This window comes from Sardina pilchardus, chromosome 23, assembly GCF_963854185.1.
Source record: "Sardina pilchardus chromosome 23, fSarPil1.1, whole genome shotgun sequence".
Taxonomy (NCBI): Eukaryota; Metazoa; Chordata; class Actinopteri; order Clupeiformes; family Clupeidae; genus Sardina; species Sardina pilchardus.
Window position 1 is genome coordinate 28,348,623 of NC_085016.1, and position 20,000 is coordinate 28,368,622.

The following is a 20,000-nucleotide window of genomic DNA, read 5'->3' on the forward strand; positions in this document are numbered from 1 at the left end:
TAGATGGATAGATAGATAGATAGATGGATGGATGGATGGATGGATGGATGGATGGATGGATGGATGGATAGATAGATAGATAGATAAAGTGGTAAAAGTAAATTCTAAAAGTCTATTTCCAAAATGTGGAAAACAAAGAAACAGGAAACATACATGACAACAAAATGACATATAACACACACAATAAATCTGCACACATGCTGTACTCCTACGCATATTTAATATCAGTTTCTCAAAAAGCCACCCTCACACAAAAGGCATCGTGTACCAGGGCCTGTGTCAACACAGTGACAGTAGCGTTGGGAAAGGTATGGTGCGCCTCCCAGCGTTGTCATTTGCATAGCAACTGTCGTGCGGTACTCTTACCAAAGATTGTCTAGTTACTTTATAAACCGTCTCTGCTCTTACTAAAGATTTAACAGTAGACCTACTTGTTAACAGGCTGAACTTGGAATAGCTATAAGCATAGGCTACAGCTATAGTATAGCCATTATTGAGAAGGATGCGAAAATGATGGACCTTATTGTGGGCCTTAGAAATCGTTGTTGTTGTTTCTTTTGTCTTTGAATATGTCCCACGTGTCCTACGGCATAAAACGATCGAATAATTCTTTATTAAATTCATGATGTTTTGTAAAGTTTGTTCTGTATGTGAAGTGATGCTGTAGTCCTACAGTAGGTTCCTCCATAAAAAAAAAGACCATCGTCTGCTGAATCGTGTGGCCTAACCTCAGACAGCAGGTGGCGTAGGAGTAGCGCATGTCCGTTCAAAATGCACTGGACAGTTTGTGGATTCATTGCTTGAGATCACTATTTCCGAAATCTATCAGGAATATCCCAGTTCATTAAACTGCTTTTTAAATTGTAAAGCATCATATTTCCCTATCCTAATCTCAACATTTATCCACGTTTGCTGATGTGAAACAAATGTGATTTACATTATATTGTAGGGTAGGCTACTGTATACACGATTCTTATTTCCTGGAACAAACTTTGTAACTGATCCCTCAAATAAGATCCTAATGACGGCAATGAGGCACGACTGTGTTTGCATAACGTCGGCTAGTTCACGTAGGCTACTCTATGTCTACTTTGTAAATTGTAAACAATTTCCTGTCAGTTTGAGAGTCTATTACGCGTAGCCTACTCACACAGACCAGTGTAGCCTATTAGAAACAGCTGGCCGCAGATGAAGTGCCCAAGACATCAGGACCATGGACAGCTCATGCTAGCACCCTGTCTTCTGCCAACCAGAACTCGGACAAGCCATCCTAGGAAATTAGTTGTTTGGCAAACGAATAGGCGCAATGACTTAGAGAGTCATTAAGCAACAACCTAAGAATGAAGCAGGGCCATGCAATGAATGAATGGGCTATTAGTTACTAGCATGTGGCCTTTGCCGGCGTTCATGTGTATTCAGTTTACCATTGGTCATCTTCATCATGACATAGAGTAGATAAATCATCGACAAACCTGCCGGACACCTTGTAGGCATAACCTAGGCCTTAGCAACAGAGCCGGTCCAATAATGACACGTTAATAGGCCAGTTGTCTCTAGACTAGAGCAAAGGACATCATCACGATGAGACAAGAACAGCATGACCGCAACAAGAAACAGCGGAAACATTAACAGCGGTGATCTCTTGCTCGTGTTTATTGAAAATAAAATACAATCCGACAGGAACAATATACATTCTATTCCTAACATGCACAAAATAAAAAAAAGTCTTAATCATTGTGAAATGTGTTCTAAAACACAAGGTACATTGTGCTGTTAAATAGGTACAAATGCTGTTAAATAAATGCGGCTGTGATTTCAACCATCTCCAGTCATTGCATTAATTTACGAACAGCGATTCTTGCCTTTCTTGTGAAGTTGATGACAGTGCCTGTTAGTTTAGGAGTATAACTTAATTTAAATAAGTATGATTTAAAAAATAAATAATAAATAAACATCTTCCCCGGGCTACAACTTTTTTTAAAATGTTATCATTCCCTAATGCGTATTCGAAGTTAAAGGAATGGCGACAAGCACACTCTTTTTCTGGAGTTTTGAATAAAGATTTTATTGCCTACGTTATCACATGCCATGCCATGCTAACAGTGGGTACATAGTAGCCAATGAGGATAAATTAAAGGCGGGCCTTTACTGCTGCACCCGGCGGATAGACTGCACCTGATTGGTGTGAGCCTGGGTACCGAACTCATTATAGTTTCTGAACTCGCCCTGACGTCTGTCTCTCTCGAGAATGTACTGGTATCCACGGTAACCGGGGAACTGGTAGGCCACCCACCTGGAAAGAGACAGGTAGGTAGAGAGAGAAAGGGAGGAAGAAAGAGAGAGACATTAGAACACTTATTTTTCACCTGTATTAACGTTTTCTCGGTACATTTTACAAAAGCGTATCTTTTTGAGATTAAGCTAAGAGATTAGGCTAAAGCAGTTGCAATGGACGTCCACTTACGCTCCTGAGTTGATTTTGATGGAGGGCACCTCCTTGCTGCACCAGCCCATGGCTTGGAGGGAGGGGTAATCGTCGCAGATCTCAAACTTGCGTCCCTGGAAGTCCTGACACTCATACAGGGTCACCTTACTGTCGCTGTGGTTCTGTCGAGAGAACAAGCACACAGCCACACATCATGAGCAGCCCTGAGACACCTACAGCACGTGTGAAGAGCTGGCCTAGGACACTGATATGAACAACATTGGCTAAAAAATACTAAAGCCTAAACCATTTTAATTAGAAATCGAATTAGCCTAAAGTTTAGCATTGTGTGGATTACAATACAGGCTACTATGGGTTCGTTATGATATACAGCACAGCGTAGGCTATTACACTAGTATGTGGTGTATAGAATGATCTATTTATGGGTTGGAGGGAAGAGGGAAAGGTAGCTTACAGCGCACTTGATGGGTCTGAAGGACAGCATGTGCTCGGTACGGTAACTGCTGTTGCCACTCCAGGCCTCGTAGCAAGGGTAGTCACCCTTCTCCAGGATGAACTGCTGGCCCTGGAACTCAGGGTACTCATAACCCACCCAGCTGGGAGAGCAAGAGAAGAGGGCAGAGGGGTGAAGAACAGAGACAAAGAAGAGAGAGAGGAGAGAGAGACAGAGAGAGAGAGATGATGGTTAGTATAATGAATGACACAATTCTTAGCTTTTGTTACTGCTATTTTCTAATAGCTACTTAACTCTAACAACCTCAAAGGAGGCACACAACAAGTCAACAACACTTCAGCTGAAGTGCTTTTGAAGTAAGGCTCACACACGCTCTCTCTCTCTCTATCTCTCTCTCTCTCCTCTCTCTCAAACATCTTCTCTCTCACTTTTATCTCTGTCAATCTGTATGTCTCTCTCTTGACACTTACGGGCCATTGTCCACCTTGATGGAGCGGATCTTCTGGAAGTTTCTCTCCAGGATGTTGGGGCACTCGAGCGAGAACTCGCAGCGCTTGCCCTGGAAGTACTCCTCCTCGAAGACAGTGATCCTCCACTGCCCTCTCTGATCCATCATCTGTTGCTGATTCATGATGGCCGCCTGAGTGTTTTGCTCTCTCCGGCTGCAAAAGGGTCACATGAAAAACAGTCAGTTCTGCTGAGAGCTACTCTTCTTGCCAGCCTACACTGTGCACTTCACACATATGTGAACTTTGATCTACACTAGAATTCAAGGGGGGGCTATTTGATTGGTAAATTAAACCTAGTCCTTGACTTTGAAGAACATCTTGAGTGAGTGTGGCCCATTGAAAAAGACTTTGTTTGGCTGCATTTCTGTCATTAGGAGAGCTGGTCTAGCATTACTCCTAACATCACTTTGTCTGTGTGGGAGCCCACTAAGAGGAAGTTTGTGTCTAAGAGGATGTTTGGTTGTGTCCAGACACAAAGGATCATTTCCCTGCTCTTGTGTTTTGATGGAGATGAGCCACCATTAGAGCTCCAGTGATAGCAGGACTAATGCACACTCTCTTCTCTTTTCTCTCTCGGGCCTTGGTAGAGTATCAGTTCAGCTTTGGCAGCGAAAGGATCCAGGACCGTAGGTCCCACTGAAGGGCAAGCGGCATGTAGCAGTTCCAGCTTTAACGGAGTTTACAGGATGTCCATCTCCCATCACTTTTGCTCTTAAGGTTGGTACTTTAGTTCTCCCAAATGTGGACATCAGAAGATGTTTCAAATCATCCTCTTCAAAACTGGACAAACCAAACTCATCCCCTCTGTTGGCCAAAGTCAGGGTCATAGTGCTGTTTGATGGCCACTGACCAGGCAGGTGTCCAGGCATGCTAGACTGGTTGGTGTGGTTGGTGGCCTCACGGCGTGGTGTGGCAGTGCATGGCGTGGCGGCTCCATACTTACGTGCAGAGGGTGGGAGAGATGTGGCGTAATCTATGTCGGGGGTCTGTGCCTTGTGCCGTGCTTATATAGGTGCCGTCACCGTGCTAACTGCAGAATCCGCAGCAGCTCTGCATGCTCAGCAGGCCTGCCTCAATGAGGCCCTAAGTCCTGCCTTTGTCTCCGCCAGGCTCAGATCCTCTGACTCATCAAAAACGCACCCCCCGCCCCTGCGGCCCCCCTCCCTTGGTCTTTGCCCCGGTGTGGACCAGGCCTAGGAGCTGACTGACAGGGCACGCAAACAATGGCCGCCGCCCCTGATTGGCCGATGGGAACACAAAGGGGAACTGTGGGAGATTAACCTGGAACACAGGACAGCCTACCAGTGAGGCGCTGCTCTACCTGAATCCCTCCCCTCCATGGCTTTATCCAATTTTGCCCTTTTTAAAAAACTTTTTTTTTGTATTCAAGTATACAGTAATGGATATTCTAAAGAGTAAACATATTATAGCCCATTGTAATTGGCAATTAGGGTTTTTATTTACCTGTATTCAGGTTTATTTTAACTAACAAACTAACATTTTAACTACTTATTTTATCAGTAACAAATTACAATAAATCACCATCAACACAGTTTAATAATGACCATGCTGTATTATTCAGAATGTAAACTATCTGATAAACAGAGGACAAGAAAAAGCATTTATCATAGTAAAAAAAAACATGTCTGGTAGGTGTCAGTTGGTAGGGCCTCTTGGTGGTAGATCATGCAACATTGTCAGGGCCCAGTGCATTACAAAGCCGACCATTCCACGGGCGACACCTCTGTCAGTGCCTGCATTCACTCTGCATGATGGCTGTCAGGTGATCCTTTAACAGGAGTTGTGGTCTGCAGATGGGGCTCTTGCTGCCCAAGTCCTGTCTGAAGGTAAACACAGAACCTAAGTACAAGACTTGCTGACCTCTTGTAAGCAGAGAAATCACCGCAGCTGGAGCTGCATTGTCCAAGGACAATTAAGGGTAAAGCTCCTAATGACATGTTTTTTTAAGAGAACTTGCTCATTCAATATGTTTGATATTGAGTCTAGTGACATCTAGTGATGGGGTGACTCACTGCACCACAGAGTCACAGTCTTCCTTTCAGAATTAATCATTTTACAGCAAGTTGGTTATGCATACAGCCAACACTGATAAATGAAGAGCTCTTTTCCAAAACGATAAATCCATCTTTGAAAACATTATTAAGTCATGTTATTTAATAGTGTATTTCAGTTCATATCAATAAATGTGCAGTTGTGGTGTTTTGATTGAGTAAAGATAAATTAAATAACAATAACCCAAATAAAATTCCATTGAAAAAAAAATTGGAATAAATAAATGCATAAATATATATATATATGAAAAACATTCAAATGGTGGATGTGTTTTGGGAAAAGCTCCCTAAATAGATCTCTATGTTCACTAATGTGCTTCTCTAGTCATTGTAATAAAGCCATGTATGCTGTTACAGTTATAATAGCACATGCGAAAGTATGGTGGGAAGAGAAGTGATAGTGGTCAAAAATGAAAGAATTTTTAAAAAAGGTATTAAAAATCATCTGTTGGCATTTTGTATTAATTTGATGATAAGACCAATGCTGAAACCTTGACGGGAAGCAAATAATGTTGATAACAATATATGATAAAATATCTCTAATATCATTTTCACACAGAGATAACTGGACAGGGGTGAAAGTATGCAGAACATGAAAGAATGAAGAGGCCAATGCAAAAGAACGCAGAGGAGGATGAAAGATGATACATATGTGAACTATTCGATCAGTTTGACATACATTGCACATGCAAATAGCCACAAGTGAGTGGAAACTTACTGAAATCAATTGCAAATTGTGTGTGTGTGATCAGTAACACTCACCAGTGTTCAGCTCACCCCGCAGTTCCTGGCAGGAAACTAAATTAATGAAAAGATACGTATGGAAATGTTTCCTATATGCAAATGAGTGGAGAGGAGCTGGTCAAAGGTGAGCCTGAGATCATTACTGTACGTGAAGGACATCAAGGACAACTATGATTTGACTATACCTACCTTCAAGCACTGCTAACTGTTGGATGTGCTAGTTGTAGTACAAGTAGCATGCACAACATTACATAACAGTCTTTACAAAGAACAATTCTTATGTTGCTATTCATGGGTTTCATCAGGTCCCTTGCCACAGTTGTATAAAATCAAGCACCTAGATTATGAATGCAGACTGCATGGTGTTTGATTTTATACGCCTGTGGCAAAGGCGTAACAGCTAAATATCTAGATAGGTAGTGCTAAAGGTGTCATAACACATTAGAAGTTATATGGCCTGATGGCCTGATGGCAATAATGACAGATCTAAATAATGACATTACTTGTAAATAAACTATACACATTATATATAGTCTATTTAAGTGCAAAGCATTTTTTAAATAGCATAATTTAGTCTTTTATTGTGTCATATTGTAATTTCAGATATACTCAAGAGAGGAGTGAAATTCCTTGTTGTGTTGGTAAGGGGATTTCCCTTAGTGTCCAGTCTAAAACCACAGCTATTTAACGGTTACACACCCTTGTGTCTTGCCCTCCTTGTGCAAGGAGTCAATGGCCGTCTTTTGGACAAATGCCAAGTCAGCAGTCTTCCCCATGAGTGTATAGCACACAACTGAGAGACCATTTACTGTAAAGGCCTTTGCAGGTGTGTTGAGTTAATTAGCTGATTAGAGTGTGGCACCAGTTGTCTTCAATATTGAACCTTTTCACAATATTCTAATTTTCTGAGATTCATTATACAATTTTCACTTTTTTAAATGGAATTACTAAAATAAATCAGTTTTTTTCATGATATTCTAATCCAGCACCTGTACATTCTGTTAATTACATTGCATACAGTACGATATATCTATATTATTCTTACTACTCTTATAATGTTACTGCTGACACTGCACATATCTACTACATAGTCATAATCTGATTGTATATGGTTACTGCTAATATACTGTATATATTTATATTACATTTATATTCAACTGTATATTACTGTCTACAATGCACTACTGTATCCTGAATCTATCTGTCCTGACTCCACTGAGTTATGAAATCATTTTGCTTTGTATTCCAGATGCAAAATGCTAAACAATGTTTCTCCTGGAGCTATTGCCCTGCACTGAACACTCTGTGTTTAATTTCCTGATGTGTGTGATGTCTGCTCAATATTGTTTTCATTCTAGTTGCTTTATGAATGATCTGAAGAATTGTTTGGTTTTGAGCACAGCTATACAACTGTTTTGAGGCATTCTGTTTTGTAGAGCTTGTCAGAGGTTTTGTGAATGTAGTTTAAGACTTGGAGTTTGTGTTTATAGTTTTGAGAAAAGGGTGGGAGGTTTTAAAAACATGTTTTAACAGATGTGAAATAACTGTATTACTACAGACAGTGCAGACTGGCAAACTCATTCACAGTCTGTGGGAGGGAAGGGAAGGACAAAGAGATTGAGACAGAGAGTGGGGTGGAGGGAGAGAGAGAGAGAGAGAGAGAGAGAGAGAGAGAGAGAAAGGGGGAGGGAGGAATATGCCATCCCCTCCTGTACTGGTGCTGCAGCTCTCATTTAACTGGGAAATCAGCCATTTACATCAGCATATGACTCTCACAGACACACCTACTGTACAACTAACACACAAACACACACAGAGAGAGAGAATATGCACAAACAAACACAGACATGATCACTCTCTATCTCTCTCACTCTTTCAATCTTTCTCAATCTCTCTCTCTCTCACACACAAGCAATCATATATTTGTTGTTATTTAACAGTGAAATTATTCAAAGCAAGCCAACACATCTTTGGTGGTATTGCAGCTGCTTTCGAAGGCAGGGGAGTACTATTTCAAAGAGACGCGTGTGAAGAAAACTGAACAGAGGGAAAAGCCCAACCCATACCAAACAGCAAGACTTCACTTTTTATGGCTTATTCATAAGCATTCAATTAAAGCTTGCTACCTCCTCCCCTTGGGTCCAATATATTTTCCTTAGTCTGTTTCTACATGAGACTGCTTTGGGAGGAGAGGGGTTGGGTGATGTATTTCAGCTCAATGGCTCATTAGTGATTTAGACTGGCCTTTTTCTCTCTCCATCCATCAAGCTTCTGGCCCACATGCTGAATGAAGACCCAGTTGGGTGGAAACATTGCACGTTTTTGAAACATTAAATGGGAGCTAAAAGCAGTGTTGTGGACATTACATTCTTTTTATGGAAGCTAGTTCCATTTGTCCTGCACCTGCCATAAGGTGGGATGTGCACACAACTACTCTTTTTGAACCACAGGCTGAATCCATATACTCCAATGACAAAAACACACACATGCACACAAGTAAAAACACCACACACACACACACACACACCACACACACACACTCTCTCCCCGGCTCCAGCCTACTTCATCAAAAGAGGTGTGCATTCATAGTGGACATGATGGTGAGCTCAGCAACAGCACGTCAGAGAGATGCAGAGCGGTGGGGGTCATAGCAGACGGCCAATCAGCACGCAGACCTGCCTGGACCTGCAGAGGGCCAAGCAAACATGCCATGTTTACACATCTGTCCCCTTCTACTCCTCCTGCCCCCTCCTGCCTACACCTGAGGCCTGTGTGTGTGTGTGTGTGTGTGTGTGTGTGTGTGTGTGTGTGTGTGTGAGAGAGAGAAAGGGAGAGAGAGTCGGGCGAAAAGGGAGTGAAAGAGACACAGATGTGTATGCATGTTTGTGTATGTGTGTAAGGTGTGTGTAAGAGACAGATAAAGACAGACATGTATGGCCGATATAATTATTTTCTTTATTTAAAACGTCAGTCTCTGTCTAACAGTGCCATGGCCACTGTGTGTGTGTGTGTGCGTGTGTGTGTGTGAGCGTGTGTGTGCGTGTGTGTGTGTGAGCGTGTGTGTGTGGGTGTGTGTGCGTGCTCTAAAATCCATCCCTACCATGGTAACAGATCCTCCGCCTCCTCAGTGACACTGCATTAACATCTCTGTGTTGTCAGGAAGTGTCTGGAAACCACATACACACAATTGGACCAGTTTGTGTGCTTTTGTTAATGTGTTGTGTTGTGTTGTGTTGTGTTGTGTTGTGTTGTGTTGTGTTGTGTTGTGTTGTGTTGTGTTGTGCTGTGCTGTGTTGTGTTGTGTTGTGTTATGTTGTATTTATGTGTGTGTGTTTGTGTGTGTGTGTGTGTGTGTGTGTGTGACGCACACCATGGTGTGATCCATCCAGCTGTCCTCGTGTGCACACAAAGGCCTCCATGACAGAATGGTAATTTTACACTAGACTAAATACAAACACACAGGCACACAGAGCGAGAGAGAGAGAGACCTACACACACACACACACACACAGAGAGAGAGAGAGAGAGCGACAGACCTACATACACACACACACACACACACACACACACACACACACACACACCTAAAGTATATATTCAGAGACAAATACAAACTTCTACACAGATCTACACCTAGTCTGGCACTGTATAACTTCTCCTGGCCATTCTCACAATGCAACAGTTACACCCATTTCACTGCCAAATTCCTCATTTGCATCTGAGGGCTCGATTCCATCTCAGCATATGCAAATATGCTGCAATATGCAGGTGGCAGTGCCTGCAGTCATATGTGTACCACTACAGCAGCTCTTCCACGTCTCCCATATGCTGTACAGTACATAAAGCTATAGAGAAATAATGTAGCTGCCATGAGCTTGTTGAATTCAGATAGTATCTGCATAAGATTCGTATAGACACGTAAGCCCTTAAAATTGGGACACTAACATTTGCATCAGCTTCATAGACATTTAGAATCTTAGATGTGCATTCAATTTCATGCATAGGAGTACATTTAATATTGCATTTGACTTGGTCCCTTGGTCTATTCAGGCCGAGTGTGTGTTTATGATGCTGTGAGAATGGCATTGCTCCTTGTAGAACTGATTAGAGCTTGAATACTGGATTGGGAAATTACCTGTGCCACGTGTGCTACAACCATGGCAACTAATCCATGGAAAAAAAGCCTGAAAAAGTGTGAAAAACAGGCCCTGAAAGCCCTAAACCGTATGTGTGTGTGTGTGTGTGTGTGTGTGTGTGTGTCTGTGTGTGTATATGTATGAGGGTGTGTGTGTGTGTGTGTGTGTGTGTGTGTGTGTGTGTGTGTGTGTGTGTGTGTGTGTGTCTGTAAGTGAATGTGTGAGAGAGTGTCTGTGTATGTATGAGTGAATTTGTGTGTGTGTGTGTGTGTGTGCGTGTGTGAGAAACTATCTGTGTTGTGTGTGTGTGTGTGTTTGAGTGTGTGTGTGTGTGTGTGTGTGTGTGGGTGCGTGTATGTGTGTGTGTTTGTGCATAAGTGTGTGCGTGTGTGTGTCTGTGTGTGTGTGAGAGAGAGAGAGAGCGAGAGGGGGGGGGGGGGAGAGAGTATCTGTGTTCGTGCATCTTTTTTCTGGTTGTTTGTTTCTTTGAGTGAGGTCACCTCCACGCCTCCTATGCAACTGATACAGTTAGCATCACACAGAACCCCTCAAACGCTGACCTGTGGACACACACACACCACATAAATCACTCTCCAATAGCTGATCCTGGCCGTTGAACAGGCTCTAATAGCCAATCAGCAGAGGGGAAACAACCTTCAGGGGCTTTGCATATTTCATAAGCCATGTTTTAATATCTCTCAGAGCAGCACATGTCCCCTGGGGCTACACAGCTGACCACAGCACACCAGACCCCACTACCACTCACAGGTCAAGCGAGCAACATCATCTGGACAGATCTAAAAACCCCACTTGATTCAATTACCAGCCACTGATTAAAAATCTGCGGGAGATGATTACATTTAAGATGAAGAATGCATACAGATAGCGTGTATTAGTTCAGCCAGTCACTATCTTAACTGCTTCACAGAGATGATTTAGTCAAGCAGCCAGTGAATGTGCAAGCTAAAATACACACGGTATGGCAGGGTTTCCAACAAAAACTAATGTGATTGTGTTCAAAACATTCATTTGATTTCAAAGCCAGCAAGGGTCAAGTAGGGGTAAGCCTGTGTAGGCCTAATGCTTTTGAGTTTCTTTAACTTAAGTCTGAACAGTAGGCACAAGTTATTTATTTATTTTTTAAAAATGGGCTGTTTATTCTTTCTAAGGTAACAAGTGAATGTTTGATAAATAAGCAAAGAATTTATTTTTCGTCGTCACTGGCTGAACAGGGTGATACGGCTTCCATGACTACTGCTCAAATTGAGGCAGGGCAGATGGCAAGGGCAGCAGAGATGGAGCGACCAGGGCCGGCCGGAGTTAATGTTTGATCCGTTTGGGCCATTTGGTGAGTTTACGCATTAGCCTCATTGAAGCGATAACAGCCCTATTGACGAAGTTACCTTACCTGGCAACACGAGCGACCATCTCAATCTCAGACTCAAAACAAACACTTTGAAACAACTTTAGGTAAGGTAGACTATGAAGGTCTCATGGAGGGAAAAACGCTCAATTCAGTTGTCCTTAATCGTAACAAAGACTTCCCCACAATACTTCCTAGCAAACCATGAGTATACGTTTTCTATTTGTGTTTGTGTCTTTCTTCAAACTTGAGCTGAAAAATCTTTTCAGAAAATGTGCAAAGATTCTCCGCCACAAACGCACAGAGAAAACATGACGAGTCAATCCATGCATAATAATAAAGTGCTGTCCAAGTATTTGTTTTATTTAAATAGTTTATTTCAATTAAACAACTCCATCAGTTAAACGCAGATTATTGTCTCCACTTTAATGACTTTGGACCATGTGTTTCATTCAAAGAGAAAAAGACAAGACAACTGCAATTCACCGTGTCCACCTTTTTGATTCAGAAGAGTTTCTGCACCTGCTTAACGCGAGCCGAACGAACAAAACTTAATCCTCATGTATTGTGCGTGTGGCTCAACGTAAAGCAAACACAGAATCAACGCAGCATCCTCTCAGGGATAGGCTACCATATTGTCCAGGCGTATCTCGTTCACCTGTTCCCGAGGAAGTGGCTTCTATTGATGAAAAATCGAAAAATCCAAGTTTACAACTTCCATTTCCCCGATTTGAACTGGAATAAGAAAAGGACATGAGAATAGAGAAAATGTGTTTGCATTTCTTTGATTTGCCTAAACAAACTGTTTCAATAACTTTAAGAGAATATTGCGAGGGTTTACCTGCGACTCATTGTGCTGCGCGATGCTCCAAAGGGTCAAGGCAATGACGTTCTCCACCTGCACCTTCTTGTCAAGTGAGGTGGCCTCTGTCATCCCTTGGCTTTTATATGGGAGAAACAATACTGCCCCTCTCCTTTTTTAGATGTGGAAAACCGACGTTCCTCCCGCTCGCACCTGTCGCACTTTTGTTCAGGTCCAATATTGACTCAGGGAGTTTGAGGGGGAGGGCCAGCGAGGAGGATCTGCCCAGCTGCTCAGACTAGGCCTAGGCTACTGCACTTTCACTCAATGAATGGTTCTCCCTATTGCAAAACGATGTAATGACACCACTGACCTTAAAATGACTGCTAATATGACTAAAGGTGTATGGCGCAGGTGTAGGCTACTACCCCACTACACGGCTGCTGACGGAGGGAAAATGGGGGGTACAGGGAAGAATGACCTTACTGTTCCACTCGTGCGCGCCTAATTTACACATAATTTACATAGGACTTGCAAATGATTCGTTTTCCTCTCTAACCGAGTGGCTTCTGAACTTGCTTGAAACCGATGGCAGAAGGATGTAAAGTTTTATATGAGGTGTAGGCAGCTACAAGTACAATTGAATGCTTGTCATCTGTCTCAATGTTCGTTTGTTGTCTACAAAACAGTTTCCCTTACATGGACTTGAAGCTACATAAGAGTCTTGACGCAAAGACCACACACGACTAAACAAACTATCAACATCGATTCATTCTGCCACACTGGATTATGTGCTCGTTCATTTTCCTCTACACTGATAGGATAACTGCCTTAGTAGGCTTTCGTCTCCATTTTGCCACCAGCCTTCATTCAAAATCCGAGGCATGCGCCAAACCAGATTGTCTGAATTCTAGTGCCATCCAGTGATAAGAAGCTACAAGTGCCTGAGCCGTCACATTTAAATTGTGGGCAAAAAATGGTACTCTCACTAAGTATTTGAGATATAAACTAACATATTCACCAATCTCTGGAGCAGGTAAGGTGAATCCCCACTGCTGCGTAAGAAGCTTGTATAGTAAGCCAATTGGTCCTGGGTTAAAACTCATGTAGTCAAATAGCATTCAGTTCATTAGTAGCCTACAAAGATTCGAAACCTGGCCCTGCCTTGCACTGATGGGCCAATTCACCAACGAAACTCATCTCCCGCGACACAACGAATGCAATACATCCGCTTGGTGGCAGTGTTGAACTGCTAGCAAGAATTAGGGCTTATTCATAGAGTCGAAGGTGATGTCACTTGTGGTCGTGGTGTATGACAGCGTAATTATGTTATGTGGATATATACAGCTCCATATTCGCCCGTGACATTTTCTCCGTCAACCTTGAGGGACAAAATGACACGCAAGAATGACAATGTTCCAACATTTTGTGAATAATTCATGGCCTCACGATGGCGTCATAGAGTAAATAGCCCATCCTCACAATTCCAAGAGGCACTTGTGGTTCCAGTGGGAGTTCTGAATATTTCAGAACCTTTTGTTGTGGTAAAAGCAGTGCGTGAGAAGGATTGAGTGTCACCTTACAGTTTATATTCATGATTCCTGAATACCCTGCATATTTGCGCCTTAAAAGTGGACATCCTTTTCTTCTTTGCCAGCTGGATCCCTTATACCACATACCTTCAAGGAATTAACTGGTGTTGTATGCCATTTGACCATAATTGCACATCAACTCTGCGTGGTCTGCCCAAAATGAATAATAATCTGCTATGGATTGCAATTACAGTCCTACTGTATTCAGATAGTGGTGCTTAATGCCGAGTGATAGCCTTTTAGCTGAAGTCTTCTGGGCTCTGCTACATAAAACAGGGATAGATGTGAGAACACCCGGAGACTAAGAGAGATGGGGGAGAAGATACAAGTGGAAGAGGATATGGAAGTGTAGGCTACTGGGCGATCTCACCTCCATCATGTTGCTTTTAAAGTTCATTTGGTTCAGTCATTACAGTGAACATAGGCTGGTGCAAACGTCTGTCATACAGCTCAGAAGCATAGACTATATATATATTTTGCAACAAATATATCTGTTTTGAAGTGTGTCTTTCTTGAATCTTGGAAGTCCACTTGAACATACACCTCACATGGAAAGAAGAGACTGATTTTCAAGATGAAAAATTGTCAGCTTTATTATGAACCACATTCCAGAGTTAAACAAATGAAAGACCTCCCAGATGGCTGCCGACTCTGCCCCGCATCCGGCCCAGATACGGCTCTGATCTGGCTCCGATCCGGCCCAGAGTCCGCTGCCACGTGGGCTGCTCTATCTGATATGTACAGTTATCTCACAAAGGCCAGGGCTGGGTGGGGTAAGGGGCGCCAGGAGACAGCAGCAGATACTCACAATCAGAAATAGATGCCATTCACAACACCAACTTGGAATCGACTAATTGTTCAAAATCAACATTTTGTCTTTTTTAATTCTTCTTTTCTAGTCTTTTTTTTGTCCATTTTTTTTTTTTTTTTGTCTTTTTTTAATTCTTTTTTACCCGGCCTGGGATGAGTTAAACAGGCCTAGATGATGATGCACTAAATCAGACAGAATTATGATTCATGGACTGATAGTTTGAGGTGTTTTGTAGGAGCACCATAGCACTGTCTTGTCTATCGAAGTTATTTTTTAATTACTTATAGAACTGAGTTTTTCATATCCTAATGCTGAACAGATATAACTTTCTCTTGTCTGTTAGATCATGGTAATGTCAAAAATATTATGTACAAATTTAAAATGATACAGAATAATACATTTAAAATTCTTTGTTACATTACAAGTACAATGATGAACGTCGACTTTTTTTTTCAGATATTGCACAACCTGGCGTCATCGTAATGCATTTCATTGGAAAGTGCAGAAAACTTTTTTTTTTGTACAAGGGAACACGAGTCAGAACTTAAAAGGAGAAAATGCTTTTTTATGCTTTAGCTGTGGCTTGGCAACTTCGGAGAACCTGTAAATCATGGGATAATTATTAAAAACAACTTGCAAAAATAAAAATTTGAACACATAGAAGACAAACTATAGTACACTGTGTACAAATGACTTGGCATAGAGTAGAAGTCTGGGGGACTCCCATTGGGGGGGAAAGTGTTTGTGTCTGGGTGTGTGTGTGGGCAGAGTGACATGGCTGGATGAGAAGCATAAACACACAAACACATGGTCACACCAACGCAATCAGAAGTTCACCTCATGAAGTTGCCCTTTCCAAAGGAACACAATCTTTCTTTTTTTTAATAATATATATTTATATATTTCAAGAATTCCCCTGTTATTTGAATGTTTTTTCTTCTTTTTGAAACAGATCAACAGAAGGTATGGCGATGGCGTCCGACCACGTAGGGACAGCGTGCGGCGTCCGTCAGTCCATTATTCTTTTGTCCAATCGGAGAGAGCCGGAGCCACAGGGGAGGGACGAGAGAGAGAAGAGAGAAAGAGGGCGGGTGCCGTGCTTCTTACAGTCCAATCAGATCTCAAGGAAAGGAAGGAGGGAGGTGTCAGTTGCTGTGGTGATGTGATGCGGTGGCACGTGATTGACACCTCCGTGGGCGGCTCCATGGGGTTTTCAAAGATGGTGGAACATGTGGAGGCTACTACCAGTGAGTCTACACTGAGGGCTTCAACTGAAAAGGAGGTGGCTAAGAGGACCTGAAGGAGGACCAGGAGGAGGAGGTGAGGCAGAGGCTCACCGCGTGGAGGCGAGCACGTGACCCGGGATCCAGCCCTCGGCGGCGGGTGATTGGCTGTTGGCCGGCCGGTACACCAGGCACATGTTCTGCTGGTTGGAGGCCAGGATCTGGACTCTCTCGCCCGCCACCACGCAGATCTCGTCCTCCTTCACCGCGTTGTAGTCGTGCGTCACCAGCACCGACGACAGGCCGTTGCAGTCTGGGTCGTCGGACTGAAGGAAACACACACACACACACACACACACACACACACACACACACACACACACACACACACACACACACACGGTGAGAGATAAAAGAAGGGAATTTAAGTCTTTTTAAGAATTTAAGTCTGGAAGAAATGCCTCAGACAAAAACAAAATGTATGTGATGCATTCACTGATAATCTATAAAGTGGTTAAGGAACCCACTTTCATTAACTATTCAGCAGGACAAAAAAAAAAGATTCAAATGATAATAATGAAATAAATAACTTATATGACGCATTTATGCTCAAACACTGCCCCTTTATCATGGACTGTTCAACAAGACACATGGAAATGAACTGAATTGGAACAAACAAAACACAACAGAACAAAACAGAACTCTGGCCATCTCCAGTGTCCTTCCTGTCTCTGATCTAGAGCAGTGGGTGGCTGTCCGGCCGGGGCCCGGGACGCAGTGGCCACTCGGTAGAGGCGGCTACTTTGTTAGCGTCTGTGCTAACCTTGACCTGCCTGCGCTGCTTCCAGGAATAAATAGACCGATAAGAAAAAAAATCTGGGGAGCTGTGAGACGTTTAAAAATAAAGAAAGTAGCCAGAGCACTCCTGCAGTCTGGGTCTCGGTGACAAGGGTGATTTATCTAGGCCCAGGTTTCCAGGCTAGTCCAAGGCCACGACAGACGAACAGAAGGAGAGAAGGAGAGAGAGAAAGAGAGATTGAGGGAGAGGAGAAGGGAAAGCAGAAGAGAGAAAGGGAGGAGAGATTGGGGCGAGGAGATAGACAAAGAGAAGAAGAGAGAGAAAGAGAGGGAGGGAGAAAAGAAGAGAAAACAGAAGAGAAAAAGGAAGGAGAGATTGGGGTGAGAGGAGATAGATGAAGAGAGGGAGGGAGAGAAAGAGAGGGAGTGAAGGAAAAGAGAAGGAAGGAGAGAGAAAGGGAGGAAAGATTGGGGCGAGGAGATAGATGAAGAGAGGGAGAGGGAGAGAAAGTAGAAGAAGGAAAGGAGAGGGGGAAAATTAAAGGGGCGAGGAAGAGTAGTGGAAACTAGGGCAGTTTCTCCACTAAGAATAGCCCTCAGTGTGTGACCATTCACCTACTCATGCACACACACACACACACACACATGCAAATGCACTCACTGACACGCACACACACACACATGCAAATGCACTCACTAACACACACACACACACACACACACACACACACACACCCACACACACACACACACACACACACACACACACACACACACACACACACACACACACACACACAACCCTACACACATGCAAATGCACAAGCTCTGTTACACTCATACACCTATACATGCACTCACATAACGCCTACACGTGTATGCACTGTTAGACACACACACACCTACACATGCATTCACTCTCTTTTAAACATACACACACACACACACACACACACACACACACACACACACACACAGAGAGAGTCTTCCATATCCACTCATGAGGAACCTAGTAGTCAAGTTCTCTAACAGAATGCACTATTGAGGGCTGAGGTAGCCTTGAGCATCTCTTCAGTCCCATGACAAGACAGCACTGCACCATGGGAAAAGATGCTTTGGTTTGATGATCACAAGCCTTCTGGCAAAACCTCCTAAAGTTCGGAGCTGAAAGACCAAATTGTCCAACAGAGGGTGATGACCATCAGTATGCTCCAATGGGCATCCAAATAGGTGCAGTGCAAATATTAGGACACCAACTGTTACGGAGTTAAGGTAAGAATAGTTCTAGATTTGGCCCAAGCAACCCTGATGTAAAAAAAAAAAACATTGATCATTTCCACACATCAGAGCATTTGGGCACAGGACACAGGACATCAGTGTTTTAGATCAACCTGACTCAAATCTCCCCTCTTACAGAACAGCCACGGCAGGACAAGGCTGTTGCCGCAGCGTGCACTAAATATCCAGGTCAGTGTCCGCGGGGAGGGCTGCACTCACCATCTCTAGTTCGGGGTGCTTGCTGGACTTGTGGGCAGGGCTTCCGTTGGAGGAGGTAGATGGCTTGAGGGGGCTGGAGGGGTGGGCCGGCGGCCGGCCGTTAGCCGAGTTCTGTCGGGGCAGAGAGCCTCCACTGTCCTTCTTCTGGAAGATCTGCTGAGGGTTCTGAAGAACTGCAGCGGGCCGGGGAGGGCACACGTACTGGTTAACACTCACTGAGCTCAATAGAAGGCTGGTGAACACTGGAAGACTACAGACCAGCTAATCAACTGTAAGAGTACTGTTCAGATACAATGGAATTATGGGTATTGTAGTGTCTTTGGAAGTAGTAGTCTGAAAAGCTATTTTACCAGTGTAACAGGGATACAGAAATAATCCATAATTACATCCAACACTGAGGACACCATTCAAACACAAAGGGATTGTGGGTACTGTAGTCTCTTACCAGCCAGGAAGCTGCTCTGCGCGTCCAGCAGATCTCGGATCTGCTGCACCCACTCCTGCTTGATCTCCACGTTGGCCGCCTGCAGCGTCAGCCTCTCTGAGGAGCCCCGTGATGCCATCACAAACTTACACGGGTCTGTGTCCACATGCTCCTCCATACTCAGGTAGTTCACCTACAAGGGAAGTAACACATCCAACAGATGTCATGGCATTTAGAGGAAAACAACAAGCTAAGCTTCTGGAATACACCAGATCTGTACCTGCCGCTTCTTATGTTTTTTGTGGCATTGGCTAGCAACATAACTGCATAGTCTGAAGTTACAGGACCAATAAAATTCCAATAAAATGATCAATAAAAGGACCAATAAAGGAACAATAAACACAATGCATACATATTCAAATACAGAATATGCATCAGGCCAATCTCCTGTCCAAACTAACTTACATCCTGTGTGTGTATTTATCATTATGTACACTCCTTAAGTGCTAAATGTCACTGTCGCTGTCACATGTCACTGGCATTTCCGGCATCTGACTATCAGTTGAGCCACATGAGTCACTGTGTGCCTGTTCTATGTTGGTGTGAGGAGGGGGACGCTGAGCTCTACCTTGATGCTCTTCTTGAACTGGTAGCCAGGCATGGACGAGCCCTTGCGCAGGAGCTCGCTGAAGATGACGATCTGCTCGAAGAGGAAGACCCTCCGCTCCTTGCTGCGCGACAGTACCCCGGTGTCGTGCTCCGTCACAAAGAAGGTGTCCTGTAGGAGCAGCTTGCCCTGGGCTGTGAGCTTGCCCTGTGTGGTGCCACAAGACACTGGGTTAGCTCTGGATGTCTTCCTGGGCATGTGTCCCGTGTTATCAGTGCGACTGTGAAACCACTGTTATGTAACTACAGAGATTCACAATGGACTACTTGATATCCACTGCAAATAAACTCCATGATACTTGCCAAAGTTTTTATTAGCAGTTCACATATTTACGCTACTCTCTTTGACAGCCAATCTCCAGGACTATTAATAGTACACAGCTGGAGGCATTGCTTGTGTGAAAATGGCAATGTAATGTGAGTTCAAAGAAGAACAGGTTTGATGATCGTGTCTGATAATCGC

General features: G+C 43.4%; 2 protein-coding genes across 5 annotated transcripts in view; both read right to left on the reverse strand.

Annotated features, from left to right (window-relative positions):
* Window positions 1-1,630: 1,630 nt before the first annotated feature.
* On the reverse strand, window positions 1,631-4,421 carry LOC134070866 (beta-crystallin A2-like). The gene is made up of 5 exons (XM_062527342.1): window positions 4,353-4,421; window positions 3,371-3,562; window positions 2,901-3,042; window positions 2,465-2,607; window positions 1,631-2,293 (listed from the first exon to the last, which is right to left on the reverse strand). The coding sequence occupies exons 2-5, from the start codon at window positions 3,529-3,531 to the stop codon at window positions 2,146-2,148; spliced, it is 594 nt and encodes a 197-aa protein (XP_062383326.1). The 5' UTR covers window positions 3,532-3,562; window positions 4,353-4,421; the 3' UTR covers window positions 1,631-2,145.
* A 10,263-nt stretch (window positions 4,422-14,684) lies between these two features.
* The window catches only part of kalrnb (kalirin RhoGEF kinase b), an 81,773-nt gene continuing 76,457 nt past the window's right edge, over window positions 14,685-20,000 (reverse strand). For all 4 annotated transcript variants that reach the window (XM_062527343.1, XM_062527344.1, XM_062527347.1 and 1 more), the window contains 4 exons: window positions 19,500-19,685; window positions 18,893-19,064; window positions 18,448-18,620; window positions 14,685-16,478 (listed from right to left, as the gene is read on the reverse strand). In XM_062527343.1, the coding sequence (XP_062383327.1) occupies window positions 16,263-16,478; window positions 18,448-18,620; window positions 18,893-19,064; window positions 19,500-19,685 (747 nt within the window). In that variant the 3' untranslated portion in view covers window positions 14,685-16,262. The remainder of the gene's footprint in view (window positions 16,479-18,447; window positions 18,621-18,892; window positions 19,065-19,499; window positions 19,686-20,000) is intronic.